The 23,966-nt window shown below is 47.5% G+C and overlaps 1 protein-coding gene across 1 annotated transcript in view; it reads right to left on the reverse strand.

Annotated features, from left to right (window-relative positions):
- adam15 (ADAM metallopeptidase domain 15) overlaps nt 1-23,033 on the reverse strand; it is a 49,056-nt gene extending 26,023 nt beyond the window's left edge. Inside the window, 2 exon segments of the mRNA XM_080005726.1 lie at nt 15,052-15,209; nt 22,552-23,033. Coding sequence (XP_079861852.1) covers nt 15,052-15,209; nt 22,552-22,732 — 339 coding nt within the window. The 5' untranslated portion in view covers nt 22,733-23,033.
- Nucleotides 23,034-23,966: the final 933 nt, after the last annotated feature.

A 23,966-nucleotide genomic window follows, 5' to 3' on the forward strand; every position in this document is an offset into this window, starting at 1 on the left:
TGAAAATAACTGGCCTGTGGTCTTAGTACTCCATCCATCCATCCATCTTCAACCGATTATCCTTAGTCGGGTCGCGGGGGCTAGGAGTCAATTTCTGTCATTATCATGTTGGTGTGTGACATTTACAATAAATCTGGCTGAGCAGAGGTCTGTGTGTGTGTGTGTGTGTGTGTGAGGAAGGGATGGGGTGATGTTCATGTGTGCCCATGTGTATGATGTGGCTCTTTGCAGTAACACAGTAAAAAAAGTGGCTCTTAGTCTCTGACTGGTTGGCCACCCCTGATCTAGAGTGACACAGGGAGCTTCAGAGGGACAGAGAGAGTTAGAGAGGGACATAAGGAGCTTGAGAGAGACAGAGGGAGATGGAGAGAGAAAAAAAAGGAGATAGAGAGAGACAGAGGGAGCTAGAGAGGGACAGTGGGAGCTAGAGAAGGACAGGGGGAGCCAGAAAGGGACAGAGGGAGCTAGAGAGGGACAAAGGGAATGAGAGAGACAGAGGAAGCTAGAGGGGGACAAAGGGAGGCAGAGAGGAACACAGGGAGCTAAAGGGGGGCAGAGGGAGCTAGAGAATGACAGAGGGAGCTAGAAAGGAACAGAGGGGTCTAAAGAGAGACAGGGGGAGCTAGATAGGGACACAGGGAGCTAGAGAGAAACAGAGGGAGATAGAGAGGGACAGAGGGAGCTGGATAGGGACAGAGGAAGCTAGAGGGGGACATAGGGAGCTAGAGAGAGACAGAGGGAGCAAGAGAGGTACAGAGGGAGCTAGGGAGAGACAGAGGGAGATAGAGAGACAGAAGGAGCTAGAGAGAGACAGAGGGAGCTAGAAAGGGACAGAGGGAGGAACAGAGGGACAGAGGGAGGCAGAGAGCGACAAAGGGAGCTAGGGAGGGAAAGAGGGAGTTAAAGAGGGACAGAGGGCGATAGAGAGGGACACAGGGAGCTAGAGGGGGGCAGAGGGAGCTAAAGAGGGACAGAGGGAGGTAGAGGGAGAGAGAGGAGGGGAGCTAGAGAGGGACTTAGGGGGCTAGGGAGGGAAAGATGGAGCTAGAGGGGGACAGGGGGAGGTAGAGAGGGAGCTAGAGGGGGTAGAGGGAGCTAGTGAGAGACAGAGGGAGCTAGAGAGGGAGAGAGGGGGCTAGAGAGAGACAGAGGGAGTGAGAGAGATACAGAGGGAGCTAGAGAGAGACAGAGGGAGCTAGAGAGGGACAGAGGGAGCTAGAGGGGGCTAGAGAGGGACAGATGGAGCCAGAGGGGGGCAGAGGGAGCTAGAGAGAGACAGGGGGAGCTAGAGAGGAACAGAGGGGGCTAGAGAGGGACAGAGGGAGCCAGAGGGAGACAGAGGGAGCTAGAGGGAGCCAGAGTGAGACAAAGGGAGCTAGGAAGGGAAAGAGGGAGCTGGAGAGGGTTAGAGGGAGCTAGAGAACCCTAACCCTAACCATGAGAGGGACACAGGGAGCTAGAGAGAGTGAGAGGGGGGAGCTAGAGAGGGACAAAGGGGGCTAGGGAGGGAAAGAGGGAGCTGGAGAGAGTTAGAGGGAGCTAGAGAGGGATAGAGGGAGCTTGAAAGAGAGGGGGGGAGCTAGAGAGAGAGAGGGAGTAAGAGAGGGAAAAAGGGAGCTAGGGAGGGACAGAGGGAGTTAAAGAGGGACAGAGGGAGGTAGAGAGGGACAGAGGGAGCTAGAGGGGGGCAGAGGGAGCTAAAGAGGGACAGAGGGAGGTAGAGGGAGAGAGAGGAGGGGAGCTAGAGAGGGACTTAGGGGGCTAGGGAGGGAAAGATGGAGCTAGAGGGGGACAGGGGGCGCTAGAGAGAGAGGGGGGGGAGCTAGTGAGGGACAAAGGGGGCTCAGGAGGGAAATAAAGAAGCTAGAGTGGGACAGAGGGAGCTTGGGGGTGCTAGAGGGGGTAGAGGGAGCTAGTGAGAGACAGAGGACACTTGAGAGGGACAGAGGGGGATAGAGTGTGACAGAGGGAGGTAGAGAGGAACACAGGGAGCTAGAGGGGAGCAGTGGGAGTTAGAGAGAGACAGAGGGAGCTAGAGAGAGACAGATGGGGCTAGATGGGGGCAGAGGGAGCTAGATAGGGACAGAGGGAGCTAGAGGGAGACAGGGGAGCCAGAGAGGGATAAAGGGATTTAGGGAGGGAAAGAGGGAGCTGGAGAGAGTTAGAGGGAGCTAGAGAGGGATAGAGGGAGCTTGAAAGAGACAGAGGGAGCTCGAGAGAGAGAGAGGGAGCTAGAGAGGGAAAAAGGGAGCTAGGGAGGGAAAGAGGGCGCTAGAGTGGGACAGAGGGAGCTAGGGGGAGCTAGAGGGGGTAGAGGGAGCTAGTGTGAGACAGAAGGAGCTAGACAGGAACAGCGGGAGCTAGAGAGAGACAGAGGGAGCTAGAAAGGGACAGAGGGAGGAAGAGAGGAAGAGAGGGGGTGCTAGTGAGGGACAAAGGGGGCTCAGGAGGGAAATAAAGAAGCTAGAGTGGGACAGAGCGAGCTTGGGGGGGCGCTAGAGGGGGAAGAGGGAGCAAGCGAGAGACAGAGGACACTTGAGAGGGACAGAGGGGGATAGAGCGTGACAGAGGGAGGTAGAGAGGGACACGGGGAGCTAGAGGGGAGCAGTGGGAGTTAGAGAGAGACAGAGGGAGCTAGAGAGAGAAAGATGGGGCTAGAGGGGCGGTAGAGGGAGCTAGATAGGGACAGAGGGACCCAGAGAAGGACAGAGGGAGCTAGGGAGGGAAAGAGGGAGCTAGAGATAGACAGAGGACACTTGAGAGGGACAGAGGGGGATAGAGTGTGACAGAGGGAGTTAGAGAGGAACACAGGGAGCTAGAGGGGAGCAGTGGGAGTTAGAGAGAGACAGAGGGAGCTAGAGAGAGACAGATGGGGCTAGAGGGGGGCAGAGGGAGCTAGATAGGGACAGAGGGACCCAGAGAAGGACAGAGGGAGCTAGGGAGGGAAAGAGGGAGCTCGAGATAGACAGGGGGAGCTAGAGAGGGACAGAGGGGGCTGGAGAGGGACAGAGGGAGCTAGACAGGGACAGCGGGAGCTAATCTTCAGGTCTTGGAAAAGACAAGGAATTACTCATCTGGAACACATTTAAAAAAAAAACTTGCCACGGAATGGGAAAGAGACCTTGCTGTTCCCACCAATATCAACCCGTGGAAGCTTATTTGCAACACCTTTTCTATGACTCGCAATTCCAAAATGCAACTCACCTAATATAAGATTCTGCACAGAGCTCATATCACGGAACACAAAATGTTCAAAATGGGTTTCGTGGTGCCTTCTGGCTCTGCCCACCTATCCTAGCATTCTGGACCAACATCACCAAGAAGCTATCAACCTTTCACTGCAGGCACTCCTGGGGAGTTCCTGCAGCTGGTGTCCGTGTGTTGGTATGAGGCGTGGTTGCAGGTTTAGGGCTCGGGTTGCGGGTTCGGGTCTTGGCTCTGTGTTCAGCGGGTCGACATGCCACTGGGGTAGCCCGCCCCGTGGGGCTTGCGTGTCCTTCTGTGTCCCATGGGGGAGTAGGCCAATCATGCCGGGGCTGGTAAGGTGTTCTGTCTGGTCCTGTGACCCGGGGGCCTGAACCTGGCTGGGTGTGCTCGGCGCGGGGCTCACCATGTGACCTCCTTCAGTGCAGGGTGGGCGGCCCACTCCTGTTGTCACACCGGGCTGCTGGTGCACCTGTGCTCTCGATGTGCGGAGACTAGACACTGGGGGGGCTGGCTGTGGGTGGGGGGGGCCGTCTGCCGCCCTCTGTTGGCGCATGGTGGGTCACTCTGTTATATCTATCTCAAATAGATATAAAGCAGAGACAGATCCTGACCAAGTACAGGCTTACTGACCACAGTCCAGACATTGAAAAAAAAAGAAACTAGACGTCTTGGCTGCTTAAAAAGTAAAGATTGTGTGGTCATTGTAGGACAGGTGTGGTCAGTGTAGGACAGGTGGTGTCAGTGCAGGACAAGTGTAGTCAGTGTAGGACAGGTGTGGTCAGTGTAGGACAGGTGTAGTCAGTGCAGGACAGGTGTGGTCAGTGTAGAACCGGTGTGGTCAGTGCAGGACAAGTGTAAACAGTGTAGGATAGGTGTGGTCAGAGTAGGACAGGTGTAGTCAGTGCAGGACAGATCTGGTCAGTGTAGGACAGGTGTGGTAGAGACAGAGATGCACTGTGATGAATAAAAGATGGCCGTGCTCCTCGGGGAGGGACACACCGCGCCCCCAGCCGGACGCTTCATCATAGGGCGGCCTGCCCTCTACATACTGTTACTTTTTATTTATTATTGACTTACTTTTAACTTTCATTGTAATTCTTCATATTATTACTGTTGTTGTTATTGTGGGGTTAAATGATACTGGTTGTCAATGTTATTACTGTTATTAATATGGGGTGTTGTTGTTGTTGTTGTTGTTGTTGTTGTTGTTGTTGTTGTTGTTGTTGTTGAGTGGTACCTGCCTTCTAGCTTTGGTAATACTGTTGCTATAACTTAAAACTCATAACCCTTCAACCTCCAAGACCCCCTCTCCAGCCTTCAAGACCCCCCCTCTAGCCTCCAAGACCCCCCCTTCAAACTCCAAGACCCCCCTTCCAGCCTCCAAGAACTGGAGATCTGGAGTCGGGGGCTTATTTCCCCAATACACAAGAGTGGAGATAAACTTGACCCTAACAACTACCGAGGCATCTGTGTGAGCAGTGACGTGGGGAAGGTTTTCTGCAGCATTATCAATGCCCCAACATTGGCCTTTCTTATGCAACACAATGTCTTGAGTAAAGGACAAACTGTCTTCCTACCAATTTACCGCACTACTGAACATGTTTACACCCTACAAACCCTCATTGATCAACACATACACCAAAACAAACAACATTTTTACATGCTTTATCAAATTTAAGAAAGCGTCTGATTCAAACTGGCAAGAGGGATGATGTTAGAAAGTTCTCCAAAGCGGAATAGGGGGTTAAGGTGATGACATCATCAAATCAATCTATGTCAAAAAGAGAACAGACTTTTTTACTCAAGGGCAAGGTGTTCACCAGGGATGCAGCTTATCTCCACCCTCTATAATGTATACATGGATGAGCCAGGGATGCAACTTATCTCCATCCTCTTTAATGTTTCCATGGAGGAGCTAGCCGTGAGGGGGATAAGGAAACCAGGAGCAGCCCCACACCACTGGAACAAGGCCAGCATCGCTTAGTCTGCGACTGGAAGATGCTGGTTAATGTTGGCCGGCAACTTTTATTTCCTCCAACGATTGCAACTACACCCTAAGGCCTGACATGGTACTCTGGTCCCCTTCTTTTAGGAAGGTCTTCATCATCGAGCTTACCGTACCCTGGGAGGAGTCAGTGGACGAGGCTTATGAGCGAGCCGAATTGCCGAATTAGCTCCTGAAGCACAACTTTGCGGCTAGAACACTGAAGTCCACCTTGTGGAGGTGGTGTGCAGAGGGTTTGTGGCAACATCTACCACCAGATTGCTCAAAGACCTGAGAATCAGAGGCCAGAGCCAGCGCCTAGCCATCAAAGCTGTGTCAGAGGCAGGAGCGAGAAGCAGCCAAAGGCTTTTGATGAAGAGGCAAGACCCCTGCTGGGCCCCGAAGTAGCAGGCCAGGTTGACACAGAGGGGGGTGCTTCTGGGACACCAGAAGTCACTGTTGAGCCCTCCAGAGGCGTCACGGCCTCATCAACAAAACGTTAAGGAAGGAGGGTGCCCACTTGAAAACCCCTTTGTGTCAACCTTCCATCGTCAATGTACTCTCTCTCCAACCTTGGCAGAGGGTGTCTTGTGATAAATGGCCGAAACACCCAATGAAGCCGGGGCATACACCTGAAGATGTGTCGCATTGGTCGCACCACGTGATCTGTGCAAAAAACTCACCCCATCCAAGATGACATTCCCAATCCTCTCAATTGTTGTGCTGAAAATTTATGGATTTTAACAACTAGTCCTATGAAGAATCCAGATATCTGGTGTCAAAACCAGTGACCGCTGCGAAAGGGCAGCTGACAACCCAGGAAAGACCTGGTGACGGCCTGAAGAGACTGCTGGCAGGAGAGAACAGACCCCAACGGGGCTGGCATGGGTGAGCTACCCATGTTAGCAGGAGCCTTTCACTACACAGTGTCTTGGATCCACCCAACAATGGCTACGAAAATTTCAAAACTAAAAACACCCCTTGAGTCTGCGAGAGCGGGGGTGGAAGATGACTCATCGGCGGACCACACGGTAACAGACCCTGGAACGGAAACGACAACGAATCAAATGTTCAGCACGGTAGTTGACCGAGTAACAGCACTGGCGGGACACAAGCTACAAAGCTGCATCTGTGGCTGGAAAAAGGTAACATCAGAGAAGGGTCTCAAGATCCACCAGGGCAGGAAAAAGTGCCTGAGAGAGCTTAGCGGGGGGCCTCTCATTGACCACTACTTCCTCAGAGGTAGGGCAAATCAGTCGAGTAAGCCCAGTGGCAGGATATTCTCCACAGTCCACAGGGTATCAGAACCCCAGACGAAGCTCAATCAAGCACAGATCCACCAACGGACATGAGTCCAGAGCCCACCCAGCCACAGGCAGCAGTAGCGAGGAAGATCAATGGACGGAAGCCTAATCTTGTGGCCTAAATCCTGCCAGAAAAAGAAGTGGGAAAGCACAGACACAGACCTCGTCCATATTCTACAAGGTCTGAAAGGGTGCATGGAAAGAAAGCTGGACAAGATCGGAGAGATCATTTACAGCTATGGAGCAGAGAGATTTGGGGTGAAAACTACGAACCTTCAGACACAGAAAGATCCATCAGCAAATCTCAAGTCCAGGAGACAACAAGAGATCAAGCAACTTGTGAAAGAAAGAAGGAACCTGAGAAAACAATGGAGGAAGGCCACAGCAGTTGAAAGGAAAGGACTTGATGCACTACAGGGCGACATCAAGCAGCATCTTGCAACACTGCGAAAAGCAGAATGCTTGAGAAAGCAACATAAGAAGAAAGAGTGAACGAGGACTGCCTTCTACAGAGATCCCTACAAGTTTGTCAAAGACCTCTTTGTCAAGGAGAAAACTGGGACCCTCAAAGTACCCATAAGGGAACTAGAGGGTTAGACAACCAGAGGCATGTGCCAGCCAGCATTCTGGATGACATGCCACCAATTCAACCACCTGAGCACCAGCTGGAAGCAAGGCCCCCTACTTGGAGAGAAGTTGAGAGCACAGTAAAGCGGACAAGAACAGCCTCAGCCCCTGGGCCCAATGGCGTTCCATATAGCCTCTATAAGAACACGCCGGGTGTCTTGAAGTACCTCTTGAAGCTCATGAAAGTGGCATGGGAAAAAGGAATAATACCAAAGGCATGGCGACGGGCAGGAGGGATCCTGATTCCCAAAGAGAAGAATTCCTCAACCATCAATCAGTTCTGCAAGATCAGCCTCCTGAATGTGGAAGGAAAGATATTTTTCAGGGTTGTGGCCCAGAGGCTCTCAGTGTTCTTGCAGAAGAACAACTTTGTCGACACCTCAGTGCAGAAGGCAGGGATAAGTGGATTCTCAGGATGCCTGGAACAAACAAATGTCATCTGGCACCAGGTACAGACAGCCAAGAAGGAGAAGACCTGCATGTGGTTTTCTTAGATCTTGCCAATGCCTTCGGGTCAGTGCCTCATGAGATTTTGTGGACGGCGTTCAACTTCTTCCAAGTCCCAGAGGGTATCACAAGGCTGGTCAAAGCCTACTTCCAAGACCTCCAGTTCTGTGTTACAGCACAAGCCAGTACAAATGCCTGGCAGCACCTCGAGATAGGCATAATGGCGGGCTGCACCATCTCTCCACTGGTGTTTACCATGGCAATGGAGCTTATTATTTGAGCGTCCCGATGGGTGGTTGGAGGGGAACAGTTGAAGAGCGGTCTGCGTCTTCCTCCAATCAGGGCGTACATGGACGACATGACAACAATAACAACAACAAACGCATGCACCAAACGCCTGCTGAATAAACTCCAGGGAAACATCAAATGGGCACGAATGGAGATTAAACCCAGCAAATCCCGCAGTATCTCCATTGTCAAAGGCCAGCTTGCCAATGAGAGGTTCCATGTCAACAACGAGCCAATACCAACAGTTCTGGAGAAGCCTATCAAAAGCATTGGCCGCTGGTATAGCGCAGAACGCAAAGACTCAAAGCAGGTGGAACAACTCAGGCAGGATACGATCAGTGGCCTCAAGCAGATCAACAACACTGCTCTCCCCGGGAAGCTGAAGCTATGGTGCTTTCAGTTTGGGCTGCTGCCCCGTCTCATGTGGCCAATTTCCATCTATGAGGTCACTCTACCCCATGGCATTGGCCTCTATGGCAGCGGAACCCTCTCCCTGCCAATCTCAAGCCTGGTGGAGGAGTACAAATGTGCCAAATCAAGGCTGGAGATGGCTCTCACAGAATCCCGGGATCCATTTGTCAGAGGTGCTGCTCCAACCCTAGCAACGGGGAGGAAATGGAAGCCATCGGCAGCAGTTGCGGTGGCAAAGACGGCCCTCAGGCACCGGGATGTAGTGGGGCATGTCCAACATGGATGAGGGGGCCTTGGCTTGGCAACAACAACACCCACATGGCAAAAGGCTACTCCAACCGAATGGCGGCACATGGTTGTGGAGGAGGTGCGCCGCCAGGAGGAAGCAGCCAGGTGTGCCAAGGCAAGCTCTCAAGCCCAGCAAGGCCGCTGGATGAAGTGGGATGGCGTGAAGAGGAGGAAAATTACATGGAGCGAGATGTGGGGCATGGAGTTGAATAGGCTAAGTTTCATCGTCAGAGCCACTTATGATGTCCTGCCCTCCCCAACCAACCTACATCTCTGGTATAGAGAGGACCCAGCCTGTCTCCAGTGTGCAGCCCCAGCAACCCTCAAACATATCTTGGTGGGTTGCAAGACCAGCTTAACGCAAGGAAGATAAACCTGGCGCCACAACCAAGTGCTGAAATGCTTGGCTGTCAAAATCGAGAACAACAGGGTAACCACCTTCCCACGGAGAACAACCTTCATGCGGGAAGGGGAGAAACGGTGGACCAAGCCATCACTCCCAGACTCTGGCCCACTGAACGCAGCCCGGGATTGGGAAATGCGGGTAGACCTCAGCCAGAGGCTCACCTTCCCACCCGAAAATGCAGTTACCAACCTGCGCCCAGATCTTGTCCTCTGGTCCAAGTCCTGCCGGCGAGTCTTGATCGTTGAGCTGACTGTCCCATGGGAGGAGACCATCGATGAGGCATTCGAACGGAAGAGGCTGCAGTATGCCAACTTAGCAGCAGAGGCAGAGGGGCGGGGCTGAATCGTGAAGGTGTGGCCAGTGGAGTTGGGCTGCAGAGGTTTTGTAGCCAATTCCACCACAAGGCTCTTGAAGGAGGTAGGGATCAGAGGGCAGGCCCAAACGAGGGCAATCAAAGAACTTGCCACTGCAGCCGAGCAGAGCAGTCACTGGCTGTGGCTGAAACAGAGGGAGGCAACATGGGCTGCCAAATAATCATGTTGGTGCCACCGTGCGACACACACTCAGGTCTGATCAACCTGTGGTGGGCCAACCTTGGCAGAGGGTGTCTTGTGATAAATGGCCGAAACACCCAATGAAGCCGGGGCATACAACTGAAGATGTGTCGTATTGGTGGCACCACGTGATCTGTGCAAAAAACTCACCCCACCCAAGATTCCCAATCCTCTCAATTGTTGTGCTGAAAATGTATGGATTTTAACAACTAGTCCCAAGATGACATTCCCAATCCTCTCAGTTGTTGTGCTGAAAATTTAGGGATTTTAACAACTAGTCCTATGAAGAATCCAATCTTGGCAATTGCTTCCACATAAAGGATATTTACATCTTGTCCCGTGTTTTTGAAAATAAGTAGTAATATATTTGATAGTATAATGTAGATAGTATAACCACTATCCCTATGATAGATAATGTAAGTAGTAAATATTTGCAAGCACAATGGTACCAGTATCCCTATAACTTATAGTATAAGTAGTAAATATTTGATAGAACAATGGTACCATTATCCCTATAATATATACTATAGAACTTAATACACCTTACGGTGATACTTGGACACACATCTTCAGCAATAGACCTGGGTTCTCAGGGTGTTTCGGGTCTTTAATCATCGTACACCCTCCACCAGGCGACCCAACCAGGGGCTTGTGTACAAGTAGCGCGCACCACGGATCCCCCCTACGGATCCACAGCCACCGTGAGGCCTTTTCTGTGGCCTCAAGAATGTTCTTCGTGGCTCTCCTCAACTGCAGTCCTCTAATACCAAGGAGTTTGAACACTCTCTGGAGTGAATGACCTGCGAAACCTATGCACCCGATCTCGACAGGCTCACAGCGGGCTTTCCAGCCGTTGCTCCGGCACTCACTGGTGAGCTCAGCATACTTAGCCCTCTTGCGCTCATTGGCCTCATCAATCCGGTCCTCCCATGGGACAGTCAGTTCTAGCAGGACCACTTGCTTGGTGGACTCCGATGTAAACACCATATCTGGGCGGAGTGAAGTGGTAGCTATGTTAGCTGGGAACTTGAGTTGCCTTCCCAGGTCAACTTGGAGCTGCCAGTCACGAGCGGTAGTGAGGAGCCCTCCTGAAGCGTTGGGCTGATAGTTTGCCTTCTGCCCCGCTCTAACGAACGTGATTGACTGCTTCTGGGCAACCTGGGTCTTGCTGTTCTGTATCGCTGTGCAGATGGAATCCGCCAAGGATTCTAAAACTTGGTCGTGGCGCCAGCTATACCTCCCCTCTCCTAACGCCTTTGGGCAGCAGCTCAGAATGTGCTCCATGGTGCCCCTCGTCTGGCACAACTTGCACTCAGGAGTGTCTGCCAGGCCCCAGGTGTGAAGGTTGGCCGGACTCGGGAGAACGTTGTAGACTGACTGGATGAGAAACTTTGTGCGCAGAGGTTCAGCTCTCCAGAGCTCTGCCCAGGTGAGTTTGCGAGGATCCGCATGCTCCCACCTAGTCCACGCCCCTTGCTTGGACATATCAACCATCTTGCACTTGCGTTCTTCCCCCACCTCTGCACGGATCTCGTCTTGGACCAGTTGGCGCTTCTCCTTTCCACAGGCACGGTCATAGCGTGGCTTTGGAAAGCTACCAAGGCCTGCCCTCCCCATTGCCACGGTTCCGACCAAGGTTTTGTGCCTCAGCCTTGCCTACGCTCTGCTGATGGCTTCTTGTGCCTGCCACTTCCTCCCGGTCTTGACGAGAATTCCTGCCGAGGCCACCTCGCATCTGCCAAATCCCTGTACATCATCACCTCTCTGGAACGGGTGACTTTGAACTCCTCTGTTAGTCCACTGAAAGGTAGGTGCAGCTTGGTGGAATGGCCATACAGGACAATGCTGCTTAAGGACCGAGGGAGCCCCAGCCATCTCCTAAGAAACTGGCTGATGGTCCTCTCAAGTGCCTCTACCGTTGTCACTGGTACATCGTAGACTAACAGGGGCCAGAGTATTCTGGGCAGGACTCCGTGCTGGTGCATCCAGGCCTTGAACTTTCCTGGGAGGCCGGATTTGTCAATGGCTGTGAGCCAGGATGACAAGTCGCTCTTGGTCTGCTGTATTGCCGCTGCGTCCTTCAGGGAGCTGTCAAAGATTTTACACAGGCTCTTGACAGGCTTTTCGGTCACCGTTGGAATCTTAGTCCCTCCCAGAGTAAAGCAGAAGTGGTCCGCCACTTTGCCTTTTCTCAGGACCAGAGACCTGGACTTCGCTGGCTTGAAGCTCATCTTCGCCCAAGAGATGAGCTGTTCAAGCCCCTGAAGGAGCCACCTGCACCCAGGAACAGATGTGGTCATCACTATTAAGTCGTCCATAAAAGCTCTTATGGGCGGCTGCCGGGTCCCTGATCTTGATTTGGGCCCTCTGCATTCTGCCTCAGCAGACTTAACAATCATGTTCATAGCCAAGGAGAAGAGTGACACCGAGATTGTACAGCTGGTGATTATGCCCTTCTCCAGGCGGTGCTAGGCAGATGTCTTTTGGCCTGAGGAGACCCTAGCGCTGAAGTCATTGTAATAGTCCATGACTATCCTACATAACAAACATTTAGAAAAGAACAATCACATTGTGGATGCATCTTAAATCAAGTCCCCAACATACACTGCAGTTTGAAGCACTGCAAAGCCAAGAAGTGAAGCCCATAAATAGTCCCTTTAGTCAGCTGCTCCTGAGACTGACCATCACAACCAACACCAACATGGTTCCATGTCAGAGCAGCACTGCTTGACCATCACACATCACAGTCAGCAAAGAGTTGAAGAAAACAAAAAGGAACCATCAAAGCAAAACACTAAACTAATTTGAGCTAAAATGAGAAAATCCATTGTCACAAGATCTCTTTAGTGTCGGAGATATGAAGCAGAGGTGCACAGGGGTGGTCAGTGGAGGACAGGTGTGGCCAGTGGAGGACAGGTGTGGTCAGTGTACGACAGGTATGGTCAGTGTAAGACATGTGTGGTCAAGTAGGACAGGTGTGGTCAGTGTAGGACAGGTGTGGTCAGTGTAAAGCAGGTGTGGTCAGTGTAAGACAGGTGTGATCAGCATAAGACAGGTGTGGTCAGTGTAGGACAGGTGTGGTCAATGTAAGACATGTATGGTCAGTGTCGGACAGGTGTGGTCAGTGTAGGACAGGTGTGGTTAGTGTAGGACAGGTGTGGTCAGCGTAAGACATGCGTGGTCAGTGTAAGACAGGTGTGGTCAGTGTAAAGCAGGTGTGGTCAGTGTAAGACATGCGTGGTCAGTGTAAGACAGGTGTGGTCAGTGTAAAGCAGGTGTGGTCAGTGTAAGACAGGTGTGGTCAGTGTAAGACAGGTGTGGTAGAGACAGACATGCACTTTCTACTACACTGTCAACAATACAAAGACAACAATCTTTTTATAAATTCAACTCATTATGAGCATCATTCACCGCACTGTCTGATGAATAAAGATGGCCGTGCTCCTCAGGGAGGAGCACACATCACTGTTGTAATAACTGTCATCAAATAAAGATGAATTGAATTGAACTGAATTGAGAGACTATTTGTTTTACTTTTAAGGTTCCTTTATTTTCATAGGTCATGTCATCAGCAGAAGCTTGATTACGGGAGAGGGGAGAGAGCGAGGGAGAAAGAGAGGGGGAGAGAGGGAGATAGAGGGAGGGAAAGAGGGGGGAGAGAGAGAGAGAGAGAGAGAGAGAGAGAGAGAGGGAGATAGAGGGAGCGGAAGAGGGAGAAAGAGGGGGGGAGAAAGAAAGGGGGAGAGAGAGAGGTAGATAGAGGGAGAGAAAGAGAGAGGGGGGGAAGAGGGAGAGGGGAAGGGAGAGAGAGAGAGAGAGGGAGGGAGAGGGAGAGAGAGAGGGGGAGAAACAGAGGGGGAGAGAGAAAGGGGGGGAGAGGGGGAAAGGGAGAGGGAGGGAGAGGGAGAGAGAGAGGGAGAAAGAGAGGGGGAGAGAGAGAGATAGAGGGAGGGAAAGAGGGGGAGAGAGGGAGCAAGGGAGCAAGGGAGATAGAGGGAAGGACAAAAGGAGGGAAGGGGGGGGAAAGAGAGAGAGGGAGAGAAAGAGGGAGGGAAAGAGGGGGGGAGATAGAGGGAGAACGAGTGAGGGGGGAAGAGAGGGGGAGAGAGAGGGAGAAAGAGGGGGGAGAGAGGGAGATAGAGCAAGGGAGATACAGAGAGAGAGAGGGAGATAGAGGGAGGGAGAGAGAGGGAGGGAAAGAGGGAGGGAAAGAGGGAGGAAGGGGGGGGAGAGGGGGGAGAAAGAGAGGGGGAGAAAGGGAGATAGAGGGAGAGAAAGAGGGAGGGAAAGAGGGGGGGAGATAGAGGGAGAACGAGTGAGGGGGGAAGAGAGGGGGAGAGAGAGGGAGAAAGAGGGGGGAGAGAGGGAGATAGAGGGAGGGGGGGGGGGAGAGAGAGCAAGGGAGATACAGAGAGAGAGAGGGAGATAGAGGGAGGGAGAGAGAGGGAGGGAAAGAGGGAGGGAAAGAGGGAGGAAGGGGGGGAGAGGGGGGAGAAAGGGAGATAGAGGGAGATACAGGGAGATAGAGGGAGAGAAAGAGAGGGGGGGAAGAGGGAGGGGGGAAGGGGGGAGAGAGAGGGGGAGAGAGAGAGGGAGATAGAGGGGGCGGGAGAGAGGGGAAGAGGGGGAGAGAGAGATGGAGATAGAGGGAGAGGCAGAGAGGGGGAGCGAGAGAGAGGGAGATGGGGGAGGGAGAGGGAGAGGGAGAGAGAGAGAGGGAGGGAGAGAGAGAGAGAGAGAGAGAGAGAGAGAGGGGGAGTGCCAAGTTCTACACTGCGCCCGCACTTTGCTGGATGCAAGCTCTGTGAGGTAAGTACTGGAGGTAAGTTATGGTAAAGTTTAATTTAGGAGGATTTAGATGTATATTTAATACAACACAGACAATTATTTCTATTATATAATTATAGAACCCAGAATCGCGATTGTGGCGCCGCCCCTTGCGGCCACCTGCGCGAGCACCGCGCGTCGATTACGCACATTTGAGTATTTTTCGTATTTTTCCAGCTTATAGAGCTTATTGTGCGTAATCACCGGGTGAGCTTGAACTTGAACTTGAAAGAGGGGGAGAAAGAGAGGAGAAGAGAGAGGGGGGGGGGGAAGAGGGAGGAGGAGAGAGAGTTTTTTCTTGTCTTTCATTTCGTCATATCAGTGGAATGGGGAGTGGTGACACACACACACACTCCCCAGACAGGAAGTGCTTCACTTCCTGTTAAACAACACTTGGGTGGGGGGTACTTCCTATGGTAGTAACATCACTTCCTGGAGAATTCCCCCTGACTCGTGACATCACCACAGAGTACATGTACATAGTTTGTACACTGGATACATTTTAGAGTACGTACACCTTAGAATACTCATACTTTAGAGTACTTATACCTGAGAGTACTTATACCTTCAAGCACGTATACCTTAGAGTACTCATACCCGAGAGCTCTTATACTTTACAGTACTTATACTTTAGAGTACTTATACTTTGGGGTATTTATACTTTGGAATACTTATACTTTAGAGTATTTATACTTTAGAGTACTTTACCATTTCACTCACTTTAAAACCAGTCCGGGTCCAGGATCCCAGTAAAAGCACTGAACTGGTTTCAGCTCTGACCTGCAGGGTGTCGGCCAGACGGGTCCTGGCTCTGTCCACAAGCACGAAGGGCGTTGTCTTGGTGAGGGGGGCGGAGCCACGTTGCCCTGCGCACACACACACACGCACACGCACACACACACACACACACACACACAGACAGACATCAGGGCTGTGATCAGCTCCAAGCGTAAGGATCTGAGCCACGTTGACAAGGAGCACATTGTGATGCTGGACGAATGGGTCAGAGCATCTCCACAAGCACCGGTCTTGTGGGCCGTTCCCGCTATGCACTGGTTGCTGCCTACCAAAAGTGTCCAAGGAAGGACGACCGGTGAACCAGCGACAGGGTCACGGGGCCCAAGGCTTATTGACGCACGAAGGGGAGTGAAGTCTAGTCCGTCCGGTTCGATGCCACAGAAGAACTACTGCGTGCGTGTATATATGTGTATGTGTATATGTATGTGTGTGTGTGTATATGTATGTGTGGGTTTGTGTGTGTGTATATACATTATGTGTGTTTTTGTGTGTGTGTTAGTTTGTGTGTGTGTGTGTTTGTGTGTATATATGTACAGACGTGGACAAATTTGTTGGTATCCTTACAGCTCATTGAAACAATGCTTCATTCCTCCTGAAAAGTGATGAAATTAAACCTGCATGCCTTTTGTATGTCATAGAGTAAAGCAAAGAAACTGTGAAAAGAGATCAATTATTGCTAAAGAGATCAATTCTATTCTAAAATGGCCTGGACAGATTTGTTGGTACCCCTTAGAAAAGATAATAAATAATTGGATTATAAGAGATTCAAGAGGTTTATTCGTCACATACATATACATACTTTCATACATATATGCAGTGAAATGTATTTGCAACGTACCCGGAGATTATGCACAATAGTTACTAAACAGAACATAATAGCTAATCGAATTCCTACCTAACAACTAACTGAAACGAACTGATTCCTAAAATATAATGCAGTTAGTGAATAGAATAATATAAATACAATTAAAATTAAATAAGACTCAAAAACAAATACAAAGCAGGGGTACAAAATAGAAGGGAATTGAGTTATGTATTTGGGATAGACAGATATGTGCAGTAAAGTGAAGAAGAATGAATGAATGAAGAATCTTTAATTGTCACGCAGCACACCACACTACAACACATGCACGCACACACACACACACACACACACACATGCACATGCTTTGGATGGTGGCCGGTGAAATGGATTCTCTGCTTTTGACCCATCCTGGCTTCTCCTTCCTCCAGGGGCACAGCCAGGAGCAGTGGGCAGCATTCGTGGACGCGCCCGGGGACCTGGTGATGAGTGTCCATCGCTGGTCAGACCATGATGTGTGCATGATTTTTTTGGTGGGGGTCCGGACTGACATTAGGTGGAGGAAACCCCATGTGAGCACGGGGAGAACATGCAAACTCCACACAGAAAGGCTCCTATTTGGGAGATAACAGGATGGTAGCAGGGAGGGGAGGTTAGTTCCAGTGGTACGTTCAGCTGAACGCACCACCCTCTGCAGGGCCCGCCTGTCCTGAGCGGAACAGTTCCCAAACTAGGCAGTGGTGTTGCCTGTCAGGATGCTCTCCACTGCTCCAGAGTAGAAGGACTTGAGGATCCTCACCGAAACCCTGAATTTCTTCAGTTGCCGGAGATGGCTCGCCTCGCCTTTCTCACCAGAGTGTCTGTGTGTAAAGTCCAGGTTAAATCCTCCGTGATGTGTAACGGCATGTGCGTCCTTGGTTGTAATCCCCTCCTAAAGTCCACAATCAGCTCCTTAGTTTTGCTGACGTTCAGGAGGAGGCTGTTGTCCTGGCACCAGAGTGACAGGTCAGCCCCCTCCTCGCAGTAGACCTTCTCATCGCCGTCATTGATCCGGCCCACCACGACGGTGTCATCAGCAAACTTGATAATGATGTTGGAGCTTGACCTGGCCACACAGTCATGTGTGTACAGGGAGTACAGTAGGGGGCTGAGGACACAGCCCTGGGGGGATCCCGTGTTCAGGCTGAGGGAGCTGAACATGGGCCTCCCCACCCTAACCACCTGGGGCCGGGCTGAGAGGAAGTCCAGAATCCAAGCACAGCGGAGTGCTTAGTCCTAGCTCCCGCAGCTTGACAGTCAGTCTGGTGGGGACTATGGTATTGCAAGCTAAACTATAGTCGATGAACAGCAATCTCACATAGCCCCCCTTCCGCCCAACCAGTTGCGTGAGTGTGGTGTGCAGTACCTGGGAGACCGCATCCATCCCTGTTCGGCCGGTACCAGAACTGTAGCGGGTCCAAGGTGCAGGAGAAGGGAGGTGCAGATGTTATCCTTAATCAGCCTCTCGAAGCACTTCATGACCACCGAGGCGGGGGCCACCGGACGGTAGTCATTCAGGCAGGCAGGAGAGGTGATCTTCGGGACAGGAACGACGGTGGACCTCTTGAAGCAGGACGGACCACCGACTCGACCAGGGAGGCATTGAATGTCCTAGTGAACACCGGGGCCAGCTGGTTAGCACAGGTCTTCAGTATTCGCCCAGATATGCCATCTGGGCCCGCAGCTTTCCTGGTGTTCACCTGCATCAGAGCCCTCCTGATGTCATGCTCGGACACTGAGAGTGCGCGCTCAATACATTTCACTGCATATATGTATGAAAGTATGTATATGTATGTGACGGATAAACCTCTTGAATCTTGAATCTTGAATCCGAAAGCGGTGTAACTCCAATTAGCTCGCGAGCTAGCGGTGTTGTTGCCAGACTCAAGATTCAAATAAAAGGAGTTCATTTTTTTGGCTAGGGAGGCATTCACACTCATGGCTATGGAGGAGCTGCTGTTGTAGTTCATAATATTCCACAGCCCCTGCCACAAGCGTCTGGTGTCCCGTTGCTCAATCTGTCGCTCCACTCTGTCCCTTTACATACATTTAGCATCCTTCACCGCCCTCCACAGAATGTACAAGGCTGCATGGTAACTGTCCATATTTCCGGATACAAGACCGTCGTTGTAAGCGGCAGTGCGAGCATTCAGAGCGCCGCGGATGGATTTATCGACCTACGGTTTCTGGTTCGGAATTATCCAAACTTTCACCATGGGAACGATAGCATCATTCCCACTGTATCGGATTATAGTATATTTCAAACTAACTGTTTTCTTGTTATATTAGATATTGGTATCACAGATGTCAATCTTACAATCAGTCATTTAGTCTATTTAAATGGAGAAAAGTAGTCAATCTGCTGTTAAGTATCATGGTGTGCACCACACTGAATATGGACCAGAGAGAGCAAAGGAAATAGTTGTCTGAGGGGATCAGAAAGAAAATGATAGACAAGCATGTTAAAGGTAAAGGCTCTAAGAGCATCTCCAAGCAGCTTGATGTTCCTGTGACTACAGTTGTAAATATTATTAAGAAGTCTAAGGTCCATGGGACTGAAGTCAACCTCCCTGGACGCCGCCGCAAGAGGAAAATCGACCCCAGATTGAACAAAAGGATAGTGCGAATTGTATAAAAAGAGCCAAGGACAACTTCCAAAGAGGTACAAGTTCAACTCCAAGGTCAAGGTACATCAGTGTCTGATCGCACCATCGTACTGTGCCACTGTGCCACCATGCCACACAGAAGAACCCCCACAAAGCTTTCTCTCCATCCACCCTGAAGCACTGTGCTGATCAGCTGTCTCCAGTGTTCACAGAAATTTTCAATACCTCACTGGAGACATGTCATGTACCAGCCTGCTTTAAATCCCCCACCATCATCCCAGTCCCAAAGAAGTCAAGGACCACAGGACTTAATGATTACAGACCCGTCGCCCTGACCTCTGTGGTGATGAAGTCTTTTGAACGCCTTGTGCTTTCCCACCTCACATCCATCACAGACCCTCTCCTGGACCCCCTGCAGTTCACCTACAGAGCCACGATTGTGGCGCCACCCCTTGCGGCCGCGAGCACCGCGTGTCGATTACGCACATTTGAGTATTTTTCGTATTTTTCGAGCTAATAGAGCTTACTGTGCGTAATCACCGGGTGTCATGACATTTCACTGCATATATGTATGACTGTATGTGTATGTATGTGACAAATAATCTCTTGAACTTGAACTTGAACAGGTCTGTAGACGATGCAGTAAACTTGGCCCTCCACTTCAACCTCCAGCACCTGGACTCCTCAGGAACCTACGCCAGGATCCTGTTTGTGGATTTTAGCTCCGCCTTCAACACAATAATCCCGGCTCTTCTGCAGGACAAGCTCTCCCAGCTGAGCGTGACCAACTCCACCTGCAGGTGGATCACAGACTTCCTGTCTGACAGGAAGCAGCACGTGAAGCTGGAAAAATACTTCCCTGACTCCCGGACCATCAGCACCGGTTCTCCTCAAGGCTGCGTTCTTTCTCCTCTGCTCTTCTCCCTGTACACCAACAGCTGCACCTCCAGCCACCAGTCTGTCAAGCTCCTGAAATGTGCGGACGACACCACCCTCATGGGGCTCCGCTCTGGTGGGGATGAGTCCGCCTACAGGTGGAAGCTTGAACATCTGGTGACTTGGTGCAGTGAGAACAACCTGGAGCTCAACGCTGGAGATGGTTGTGGACTTGAAGAAGAAGGCAGCCCCACTCACCACCATCACCCCCATCACCCCCATCACCCCGTGTGACTCCCCAGTCGACTTTGTGGAGTCCTGCCGCTTCCTGGGAACCGTCATCTTCCAGGAACTCAAGTGGGAGCTGAACATCAACTCCATCATCAAGAAAACCCAGCAGAGGACGTACTTCATGCGGCACCTGAGGAGGTTCAACCTGCCAGAGACGATGATGGTGCACTTCTACACCTCCATCATTGAGTCCATTCTCACCTCCTCCATCACCATCTGGTACGCTGCTGCAACTACGAAGGACAAGGGCAGACTGCAGCATGTCATTCCGTCTGCCGAGAGGGTGATTGGCTGCAATCTGCCATCTTTCCAGGACCTGTACGCCTCCAGGACCTGTACGCCTCCAGGACCTGTACGCTTCCAGTACCTGTACTCCTCCAGTACCTGTACTCCTCCAGGACCCTGAGGCATGCAGGTAAGATTGTGGCTGACCCCTTCCACCCCGAACACAAACTCTTCCCTCTGGCAGGAGTGCGGTCCAACAAGGCCAAAACCTCTCACCACAAGAACAGTTTCTTCCCGTCTGCAACTGGCCTTGTCAGCCAGGCCCGGCTCCCCATACTAAAATGGACCCCCCCGCCCCATAGATACTACACGGTCCTGTATGCCTCCAGTACCTGAACGCCTCCAGTACCTGTACGCCTCCAGTACCTGTATGGCTTAAATTGAATGGTTATGTAAATGCGTTACATTGACACACATTCCTAATTCTTCAAAGACTATTATCTGTGAATAATGACATAATTTTATATATAACATAATTTAATATCATATAACATGATTTATTATATAACATCATTTTATATGATATACCATGATTTTATATCATATAAGAATGATTAAATATATAACATCATTTAATACAATATATCATGACTTAATATATAAGATAATTTAATATCATACATGATTTTATATCATATAACATGATTTTATATATAAAATAATTTAATATTATATAAAATAATTTAATATCATATAACATGATTTAATATCGTAAAACATAAAATTATATAATATAACTTCATTTAATATCATATAACATAATTTAATATCATACAACATGATTTAATATCATATAGCATGATTTTATATGATATAACATAATTAAATATCATATAACATAATTTAATATCAAATAACAAAATTAAATATCATATTAAATAATTTAATATCATATAGCATGATTTAATATGATATAACATAATTAAATATCATAGAACATAATTTAATATAATAAAACATGATTTAATATCATATAACATGATTTAATGTCATAACATAATTCAATATCAAATAACATAATTTAACATCATATAACATAATTAAATATCATATAACATAATTTAATATCAAAGCACATAATTTAACATCATAACATAATTTAATATCATATAGCATGATTTAATATCATATAGCATAATTTAATATGATATAACATAATTTAATATCATATAACATCATTTAATATCAAATAACATAAATTAATATCAAATAACATAAATTAATATCATATCACATAATTTAATATCATATAACATAATTTAATATCAAATAATATAAATTAATATCAAATAACATACATTAATATCATATAACAGTAATTCATATCATATAACATAATTTAATATCAAATAACATAATTTAATATCATATAACGTAATTTAATATCAAATAACATAAATTAATATCAAATAACATAAATTTAACATCATATAACACAATTTAATATCAAATAACATAATTTAATATCATAACATAATTTAATATCATATAGCATGAATTAATATCATATAACATAATATGTTATCATATAACATAATTTAATATCATATAACATAATTTAATATCATATGGCCTGATTTAATATCATATAGCATGATTTAATATCATATAACATGATTTAATGTTAAATAACATAATTTAATATCAAATAACATAATTTAATATCATATAACGTAATTTAATATCAAATAACAAATTAATATCAAATAACGTAAATTTATATCATATAACATAATTTAAGATCATATAACGTAATTTAATATCAAATAACAAATTAATATCAAATAACGTAAATTTATATCATATAACATTATTTAATATCATATAACATAATTTAATATTAAATAACAAATTAATATCATATAACATAATTTAATATCATAACATAATTCAATATCAAATAACAAATTAATATCATATGACATCATTTAATATCATAACATAATTTAATATCATATAACATAATTTAATATTAAATCACAAATTAATATCATATAACATAATTTAATATCATATAACATAATTTAATATTAAATCACAAATTAATATAATATAACATAATTTAATATCATATAACAAAATTTAATATCATATAACATAATTTAATATTAAATCACAAATTAATATCATATAACATAATTTAATATCATATAATATAAAATAATTTAACATAATTTAATATCATAGAAAATAATTTCATATTAAATAACAAATTAATATCATATAACATAATTTAATATCATATAACATAATTTTATATCAAATAACGTAAATTAATATCATATAACATAATTTAATATCATATAACAATTTAATATCATATCACATAATTTAATATCATATAACATAATTTAATATTAAATAACTAATTAATATCATATAACATAATTTAATATCATATAACATGTTTTTTTTTATTAAATCACGAATTAATATCATGTAATATAATTTAATATCATATCACACAATTTAATATTAAATAACAAATTCATAAAACAGAATCATCTTCACCTCTTCGCGGTTCCTGTTCTTCTCCTGAAGCTTCCGGTTCGGTTCGGGTGGAGTTGAGGGGTTTACAGCGGGAGACCTGGACCAGCAGGACCAGGACCAGGACCAGGACCAGGACCGGATCCAGAAGCACCGACACGCCGCCGGGTCGGTCCCCGGTCCGCGCAACGCTGCGAAGCTGCATGGTGCTTGTGGGGGACCGACAACAGGTTGGTCCTCTTCCAGTCCAGCTACCACTCCGGGACCCGGGATACCCGCGGGTGGTCCATGCGGGGCTGGAGTCCGGTAGCGCAGGGTTCGATCTGGACCAGGTTAAGGTCAGGGTCAGGATCTGGTTCAGGGTCAGGGTCCGGTCTAGAGTCCGGTCCAGGGTCCGGTTCACGGTCCGGTTCAGGGTCCGGCCCAGGGGCCGGTTCACGGTCCGGTTCAGGGTCCGGTCCAGGGGCCGGTTTACGGTCCGGGTCAGGGTCTGGACTGGACCTCAGTGTCAGTGAAAAGAAAACAGTAAAAGCCTTTGGAAAGTGGGCGGGACTTCCTGACCAAGGTTAACCCTTTCCGGTCCGGAAATTACAGCTTCAGAGCAGAATCAGGTTTGAAATTAAAACATAACACAATATAATATAATACAATATAATATAATAAAATATAATATAATATAATATAACATAATATAATATAATACAATATAATATAATACAATATAATATCATAAAATATAATATAATATAATATAACATAATATAATACAATACAATACAATACAATATAATAGTATATCAAATAATATAATACAAAACAATACAATACAATATAAAATACTACAATATAATTTTATATTATAGAATACAACACAATACAATACAATACAATATAAAATAAAATAGTATAATATAATATAATACAATATAATATAACAAAATTCAAGATTCAAGATTCAAGAGGGTTTATTGTCATTTCAGCCATATACACAGTACACAGTGCAATGAGATAAGGTTTCTCAAAGAACCTCGGTGCAACACAGAACACAGTTGAACAACATGATACATATAGTCTGGCGGTGTGCAAAAAACAACTTATTAAAGTGACTTAAACAACATCTTGTTTAGTGGTCTTATTGTGCGTAATCACCAGGTGTCATGACATTTCACTGCATATATGTATGAACGTATGTATATGTATGTGACAAATAATCTCTTGAACTTGAACTTGAACTTGGTTGTAGAAAGTAAAGTGACAGTGTGGTGGTCAGAGTCTTAGTGCAGTAGTACAGTAGTACAGTAGTAGTACAGTGCAGAGTTTATATAGCAGCAAGGGGGCGGGGGGGGGTTCAGATCAGTCCCTGAGTGTTGAGGAGTGGGATGGCCTGGGGGAAGAAGATCTTGCATAGTCTAGATGTGAGGGACTATGTGCTCGGTACC

Source organism: Zeus faber, assembly GCF_960531495.2.
Source record: "Zeus faber genome assembly, chromosome: 8".
Taxonomy (NCBI): Eukaryota; Metazoa; Chordata; class Actinopteri; order Zeiformes; family Zeidae; genus Zeus; species Zeus faber.